Genomic DNA, 8,879 nt, shown 5'->3' with positions numbered 1-8,879 from the left:
GGGCGTTGCGGGGCTGCGAACCCGCGTGGGGTTGTGCCCCAGGCTCGGGGGCCCTGCGGGGCTTTTCTCCTCCGAGACAAGACCCGCAGGTTGCTCGTGTCGTTACCGGCGTGTTCCCGGCTCGGTCGTGGGGCATGAGCACCGGGTTGTCTCGACATCCTGCCGTAAGGCATCGGTTCGGGTTTTTCTTGGGGTTTTGGGGTTGTTTGTTTGTTTTGGGCGGGAGATCAAACTCACTGTTTGCCCCCCTTACATCATTATTTGAAGGGTGCACAACCCTCTACGTTTTTTCTTTTCTGTGCATGTTTTGCAAGGTGGCTTTAGATAAATCTGCGGTTCTGTGTATTGCTGCTGTGGCAGCTTAACAAGGAGGTAAAAGGTACTTTGTGCTTTCTTTAAAGGGAAACTCGGCGTTGGTGTTGATGCCATTCAGCACGGGGTAGAAGGACTGACCTATCTTCTTGCTGAGAGCTCCAAGCTTATGGTAGGGATACCTTTTGTGTTGTAAATTCAGGAATACACTCCAGAGATGTCTTCTAAAAACTTACAGCTCTGAAAATACTGATGAATGGGGGAAACCGAGTTCAAAATTCTGATGACTTTTAAGAGCAGCCTTTTTAAGAAAGGTGTCTGTAAGAGAGACCTTCTTAAGGAAGATGTCTCTTACGCTGTTCTCTTACTGAAACACTGCACTGCGTCTGTGGATGACTGGAATTTGTATTCAGTGCCTGAAGCTGAATCATGTCAGACCACTTTAGTAACGTATACCAAGAACATGCAGTAATTTAGTCCATATAGAGAAGCGTACTTCACTAAGCTCAAGTGAAGATTGTTGTTGTTCAGCTCCTGTACCGGGTGTGTGTTGTGCTAACCCCCTGTTAAGTATTCCTTGTGTTGGTCTGATACAGTAGGTTTGAGAGCTCTTCAGATCTTGACATAAGAAGTTTGGGTGGGTGTAGACAGATATTAAAATAACTAATAGTTGGATAACTACTGTTTCTGTTGGAAAGACTTTTACTATTGATTGATATAGGAAAGTATTTGAACAATGAAGACATGGAGAAAGGGATACAGAGGCAAGTAATTCCAAATTAAACTCAAGCAGGCATTGCTGTCAAGAGCAGGCGGGGAAGGGATTGAAATATTTCAGAATCTTCCCTTGAAGTAAGGTGACTTGACTGACAAATTGCAGTGAATTATGGCAGAATATAGTTGATCACAGAATGTGTTTATGGTATGAATGCATTGTCAATTGTCAGTTCATTTTCTGTTGAATAACAACAGTGATGAGCAAGGCTCCTCCAGTTCAGCACAAAGGCATTATTGATTGACCTGTGGGAATTGGCTTGTTGGGGCCACTCAGAGTTACTGTAATGCCGAGCCTGGTGCTCGCTTAGGTGTGTAGACATTGAGATCATTGCAGAGTATTTATAATTTGAGTATCGGTATTATTTTAATACACTGTTGATAAATTGATGATCGAAATGTGTACTTTCTCATGATGAAGCTCAGATGCTTTTTTGTGTTACATTTTGTTGTCTGATATGAAGGCTTAAATGTGAGCATGTTGAATGTTTTTAAAAAAAAAATCTAAAACTGTTCCTGAAGCTCACGCAATTCAGCAGTAATACATCAATATGTGTAAATCACTTAGAACTTGGATGGTTTATTTTGTCCTAGCTGTGGAATTGTCCTCACGCATTCCTTCAGGAAAATAACTGTACCATACCATATATCATGTTTACTTACAGTTTTATTTGTTTGTCAACAAATAATGATTATTACACAGTCCTGCATTAAGGCCTAAATTGTTATTTCTAGATTTCTGAGATAGACTTCCAAGATTCCATTCACGTTCTGGGATTCTCAGATGAATTGAACAAATTATTGCTCCAGCTTTACCTTGATAACAGGAAGGAGATCAGAAGCATTCTCAGTGAGCTGGCACCAAAGCTTCCCAGCTATCACAGTCTTGAATGGAGACTGGACGTGCAGGTAACTTCAATTATTTTTTTCAGTTTTCTGTATTTTACTTTACATTTTTTTTAACATTATGAACAACTACTAAACAGTGAATTTGTATTATTCCAAAGTAATTGAGGCAGCAGTTTTTCATGTATTTAAAACTGACATAATATTGTTATTGCACCAAAGATAGCTGGCTACGAGATGAACAAGGTACATAATGTTGCAAAATATTTGTCGCTTTATGAAAATTGAATTCATAGTTCCAGTGGGGTTTTTAAAAAATATTAGCATATACTGAATATATTCCATCTTAATTATCACCTGATCTTCAGAAATACTGTGAGTGTTGATTAAAGTGGATTGCCTAATGATAAAACTAAGTAATAGATGTGTACATCTTTAATGTGGATGAAAAGGATTTTTAAACAGTCCTCGAAGCAGGTCCTGCAAACTTGTTGTGAATTGTAAATATGAAAGTTGATAACCATCATTTGTTTGTTTGTTTCCCTATTCCCATTTCATCTAAACTCCCTCATGCAGCTTGCAAGCAGAAGTTTGAGACAACAAATTAAGCCTGCTGTGACTCTAAAGCTACATCTGAATCAGAATGAAGATCAAACTGCCCAAGTGTTGCAAACCGACCCTTCCACCCTCCTCCACCTAATTCAGCAACTGGAACAAGCTTTGGGGGAAATGAAAACAAACCATTGCAGGAGAATAGTGCGCAACATGAAATAGTATTGGTTCGTGGCTGTTGTCTTACTAGGCAGTTTGTGAAACAAGTAAAGAGAGTGTTCACAAATACATTTTGAGGAAAAATAAACATCTGGATCAGATGAAATGCTTTCCTGTGACAGGATTTTGAGCCAGTAATTACAGGCTGAGTGTCCTCTGGTGCTAACTTTACACACCTGCCTGATACAAGATAGGTAATTGGTTTGGCTTTACTTGCAAATGTAGAAATTCAGCATGCTATGCTGAGAATTTCTGTAGCTCTAAATTAGTATAGTTCCACTTGAAGAGCTTTCCTACATTAGGTGGAGCTGTCTCAGTATTATATGAAGCTGCATGTTCATTTTTCCATTTACTAAGTATTTTTTTCTCTTGATTTTGCTTCTGTTTTGAAATTAAAAAAAAACCACAAAACCCTATAGTGGTGGAAATGATACTTTACAGGAATATTTCTTCCATCTAGGCTCGTGTGTGTGTGTGTGTGTGTGTAAGAGGCCATGTGGGATGACTGCTCTTTTCCTCCAAAGGATTCGGTCAGCTCAGAGTCTGGGTGTTACACCACTTTCCTGCCCTTGTGTAGCAAAATAAAGTATAATGAAGCTAGCGCTCCCATTTTCACAAAGCTGGCTGTGACCCCTACTAGGCTGCCTCACGCTTTCTGTGGGGAGCAGTTACCATAGGAAACCCAGTGGCCTAAGCGTAAGTTAGCATACTTGTTATTTCTGTATGTGACGGTGATGTGAAAAATTGCAGAAGTAAAACCATGGGCTAGGAGGCAGATGAAGAATAGTGTTAACTTCTGCTAAATCTGATATTAATTGTGATGCAACAATTTTTGTTCCCCTGTTTGGATAGTGTTCTCATACAGGAAGGACTAGCTAAGTATTGTGATGTGTAAGTATAAGTGATGCTTTTCCATTTTTAAGAAAAACGTCTCACAAAAGTTATGTCAAAAGTCACTTTTCAATTGTATTCTAATGCAGTATTTTGTAGCTCTTGTGACTAAGGTTAAATAGTTTTATTAATTAATGTTTTATTGTCACTAGTGAAGGTGCATCATAAAGCCCTTGAAGTATATTGGGGAGGACAAACAGGCAGGCAAATAGTTATTCTGGCAATAACTGTGTACTTACTGTCTTTCATAGCAGCACCATAAATGTATATATAAATTGGGTTCCTACATTCACAAATGCATTATTTTCTTACTGTTTTGAATTTTCGTACCTTTGAGAGGTACAAATGCATGGCAGAAGTGCTTTAATAATGACGTTAAGACCACTTTAAAAAAGTCTAAGTTTTCTAGAATATGGAGTTGCTTATTCTCCAAATGCTTTACATAGTGTGGGGATGGTGTGAACAAACTTAATTTCCTTTCCCATATATGAATCAGCAGTGGTTTCATTTACCGTCCATATGTGGTGACTTTTTCATAGAATCGGAATTTTCAGGTAATTAAATGTAATCAAATGTTACTACCTGGTATTTCTGATTAGTATTTTTTTTACATAATTGGCCTACATTGGCAGGTGAAATACAAAACAGCCTGTATGCAGGCCGGTGTTTTCTCTTTATTCTGTCTCTCCTCAGTATAGCCATAGTCTAGAACTCGTGGCAGCTAAATAGATGTTTTAGATACCAGTCCTGGAATGTTTTTGTGTCTCATCTCACTGCTGCCCTATGAATCTGAATGTATTTACCTTTCCCTCTCTTTTTTAAAAAAAGAAAACTAGCTGCTGTAGAGCTAGTTGGCATAATGGTAAATGCTGGCAGTTGATGTGTGTGTCATCTCCTAGAAGAGACGGGGAGGATTTCCCCTTGGTGATCATGAGTAAATGGACAGTTGAAAGGGGATTTTGTGAATACAGACTGTCATTAGAAAGCCTAGATATTGCCTTTTTTTGAAGCTTATTACAACAGCGTACAGGTGAAAACTGCAACATGGACTGGTCTTGTTTCCTCTAACAAAAAATGACCCAAATTGAGGATGGTCAAGGTTGAATTTTGAAGCTGAGTGAAATGTAGAGAAACTCAAACTTTGGCAGTGATCCATGAACAGACTCAAGAAGAGAAGTAAGGAGAAAGATCCTTTACACCAAGCGTGTTGCTTTTGAATTGTACCTTGCAGTTTGTTCTGGGGAGAAGTACTGAGCTTGGAAAAGCAGCTGCTCAGCAGTGAGGGATTTTATCTTAATTATTAGAAAGGCAGATTTGCCTTTGTGTGAGGTCGGAACAGGCCTTTCCACAGCTCTGCAAATCCCCCTTTCCCTGTCTTCGTAGCAGGCGGAGCAGCTACCAAGGGCCTTGCAGCTGCAGCGGCAGAAGTACCAATGTGCAGACAGAGCAGAACGATCTCCAAACCACGGTGATGAGCGCGAACGCGCAGCAGACGGTGCTTACTGCTGCTGATATAATCACACCAGTTTGAGTTACCAGTGCTGGGGTTACGGCACTTGCAGAGCTGCTGTTTCGTAGGGAAGTTGAAGCTGGAGAGTGAAAAAGCATCTACTTCAGCAACCCGTAGATAGTGGTAAAATAAGAATTCACTCGTTGATCCAGATTTTTCAGTTTTAATGTAAACTATGCAAAACTAAAGGTGACGTATAAAGCTGTATTTAATATAACTTGTTTCCTCTCATGAATTTGCAATTGTTTTATAGAAATCCTTGAACAGGACATGGAGAGTACAAAGCATTATTCACAAGGTATTAAAAAAAAAGTAACATTGCTACTTTTAACCAATTTTATTTTAAATAGGCTTTTTAAAATTTGCTCTGGTATGTAGCCATTAAAAGCAAAGATAAAGAGGCCATTTCTCTAGTATTTTTTTTGCAAGTCTGTAAGAACAGACTGTTGATTTTGTAACAGAAAAAAAGTGATTTTCAGCTTACCTATTAAAAAGTTAAGTAACTTTTTTCAAAGTGACTAAGCAAGTTTGATTTGTAGGCAGTGCAGCATTTTAATCTTGAAGCAATTTACAAACATTAATTAAGTTCTGAATAAACTGTGAGGAAGCCGAGTGTATTACTGTTTCATCTTTAGACATCTATTAAGTATGGAACTTAGTCTGTTGCCCACAGTGTAGAACTTTTGTGTGTTTTATTTTACTGCAAATTTAACTTTGTTTTGCAGAACTGCCCTTCCTGTGCATGTCAAGTAACTTGGTTTTGTGAAGCAATCTGTGAATGGCTCCCTGGCACCTCTTTTTATAGATGACTAAATGCAGGCGAACTTCATGCCAGTGCAGAGTCCAAGTGTACAGAACAACTGAAAATCCAACTAGTTTAAGCATAAAATAGATGATTTTCTTAAAAGCAGGGTTAGGCTCAGCCCTTAGCTATATGCTTCTCAACAGATTTGTAGCCCAGTTTGGGTTTTTTTTTCCTGGTCTAAACAGCAGAGGGCAGAAAGTTTGGTTTTTATAATCTAGAAAGGAGAAGCTTCACTATAAAATAATTTTAATAATTTTCAGTGTTTGTCTTCTGGTAAGAATCGCTTATAGTCTCAAGACTTATCTTGGAAGGTATTTCACCTTATATTTTCCAAATTCATGATCAACTTTAAACTGAAAACAATTAAACTTCCAGTTTTCAACCACTGTAAAACATTGTTTCTTGAATCTGCCATTTAATTTGCTAAACCACTTAGTAAAGAATGTAATACAACCAAATTCTTAAAATTCAGGATGACATAATTTTTAATTAAATGTTTAATTAAAATGTTTATATTCTTTTAAGCATGGAGTAAACTCAAGAAGCAGTGTTTTTCTTCCTTCTGTTTTTTTTTAATCTTTCTGAATGAACTCTGTGATCACTGTTTTGTAAAACCTATTGTTTAAGTTTCTGATCCAAGTTTTAATCAATTCTGAAGCATTTTTACTCTCCTACAAGCTTTATTTTGTATTTTTGCTGGTCCCTGACACGCTTTCTTGCAAGCTTTTAATTTACTAGACTAAATAGGTTATTAATTTATTAGATGTTCCTTGAATTATATGAGGAAAACTCTTTTAATTTAAACAGCTATGGCATTAGTTTATATACACATATATAAATAAAATCAGTATCTGAACTTTGGATTAGGCCTACAATTCTCATTTAACAGAAAACCCAGTGAATTAAGATTTTATCTTAACATATTTTTAATTTAATGTTAAATATTAGGCCTGTTTTAAATTTAGTGCTGTTCATGAAATGTGTCCCTGTATAGACTCAAAGGTAGGACTGGTGGAATTGCGGTTTTTTTAAGAATGCCTGTTTCCTACACTGTCCCTCTGTAATCTTAACAGTAGATAGTGCGTAGGAAAGGAAGTCAGCAATAACCTGGCAAAACCCCATGAGTAAAGCTCTGCTGTTTCTTTCTTAATCTAAATACAGGGAAGGAAGTCTCGTGTCACTCTGTGCTTGGCATTGTGGTCAGGGTCAGGTATATTACAGCACAATCTCTTTTTTTAAATACTCTTGCTGATTTTATTTTCAAGATAAGTATATAAATTGTGGCAGTTTGATTACTGTAGTTGTATCTTGAAATTTTAAATTCACTCACCCAATACAAAACTACTATTTCATTTAGGGTTCTGGGATTTAATATATTTGAAATGTGGCAGGTTTTAAACATTAACAGTAGTTCTACTGAGGATAGAATAGTGAGCAGATGGCTTTTACATGCATAAAAGTGCAGTTTTTACTGTGATTGTGTAATAGAATTTTAGAATACATTTTAGGAATTACCATGATCATCAGCTTTGACTTGCTTATTCTAGATTCTTCAGTGACAACTTATTCTAAATACATAAGAACAGACAAATCCTTCAGTCCATGTATCACATTACTGAAGTTTGTAAGAGGAACACCACTCTAAATAGTTGCATACAGATTGTCCCAAAATGTAGATAATATGCAGGCTAAGATATAAGCCCCAGTGACCAAATATGCTGCAAAACACATTAAATATTTTTTTCCCCCATCATTCAATACATAAGAACCTTCTACTGATCTTAACTCTTTTTCCTTTCCCTATATATTGCTCTGTCAAAGTGTTATTTTTTGGCAGAAGGAAAACTTAAGTAAATCGATTAAAACTGAATTTCACTTTATCTTGTGTGCGCTTGTGTGTGTGAACATTCAAACTACGATTCCTAGTGCTCCTAACAGATACTTAAAGCATCAGAACTGCAGAAGTCGGAACACTTCTCTATAAGGCTTCCCAAGCATTCTGTGTTCATAGATCTACGGCAGGATAACAAAAAATTCTGTCCTGTTAGGTTTGTCTTTAGCAGAAGCCTCAAGCAAGCCCTAATCTTAGAGAAATCCCTCAGCTGATACCTAGAATATTACTGAGACAAAACCTGTTGTAAACATTTTTGTTCTGAATGTCAAAATTGGTTAATAATTTGACATGGGTGGCCTTTAAAATCACTATTGTTTATGCTTTTTTTCCCGGATTTAAGAATTCACAAATTTCCCAGACAGTTCTTGCTGTTGATTGCAGTTTTAGATCTTGCTGGTATTGTCAGTAGTGTTCATGCAGGGAGCCAGACTGAAATGACTGTTCCAGAACAACTCTTGCCAATAAGATCATACCGTATTAAGCAATTAATTTTTTTCTTTTTGCAAGTCTGGACTTTTATTCTGAAGCACCAGAGCATATCAGGTCCCAGTTTACTTTACACAACTATTTTAGGAGTGAGTTATCCCACAGAATTTGGGCAAAAACCATCTTCCAAATCTGTCTTGAGTAAATGAAAGTCTTAAAAGACTAGCTGTGTGTGTTCCTGTCCTTTAAACATTACCACCATTTCCACAAATGAGGATTTGTTTTCTAATTCATTTATGTGCAAAGTCAGCTACATTAGCAAACCTCATTTTCATCAGCAGTTTAAGCTACCTGAGACAGACAGTGTATTTTGTTCCACTCTCTTCTTGGGAAGGGGCATGGTAACCTCAGTGAAGAAGCAGAAACAAGCAGCTGTAGTGTGGTGACTTCTGACACGGCTTCAGCTGTTTGCAAACCAGACGCTACAGCTTTTCCCAGATCCCTGCTGCAAACTGGTTTAAGTGTAATCTGACTTTGTACTGATGTGGATGAGCACTGTTTGTACATCCCATCCCACTGGCTTTGCTGTAAGGGGAATAACCTCTGAGACACAAACATTGCTGCAATTTTTTGGTTAGCACAGCTGTTTC

The 8,879-nt window shown here is 37.5% G+C and overlaps 1 protein-coding gene across 1 annotated transcript; it reads left to right on the top strand.

The window, feature by feature from the left end:
* Positions 1–401: 401 nt before the first annotated feature.
* Positions 402–2,706, top strand: COMMD2 (COMM domain containing 2; the record flags this gene model as incomplete). The annotated part of the gene is made up of 3 exons (XM_010162441.1): positions 402–484; positions 1,822–1,995; positions 2,509–2,706. Coding segments are annotated over 3 exons (455 nt in total), but the record flags the coding sequence as incomplete, so codon positions are not given.
* Between the last annotated feature and the right edge of the window lie 6,173 nt (positions 2,707–8,879).

Source organism: Antrostomus carolinensis, unplaced genomic scaffold (assembly GCF_000700745.2).
Source record: "Antrostomus carolinensis isolate BGI_N321 unplaced genomic scaffold, ASM70074v2 Scaffold49500, whole genome shotgun sequence".
Taxonomy (NCBI): Eukaryota; Metazoa; Chordata; class Aves; order Caprimulgiformes; family Caprimulgidae; genus Antrostomus; species Antrostomus carolinensis.
This window is presented reverse-complemented; position numbering and strand designations above follow the sequence as displayed.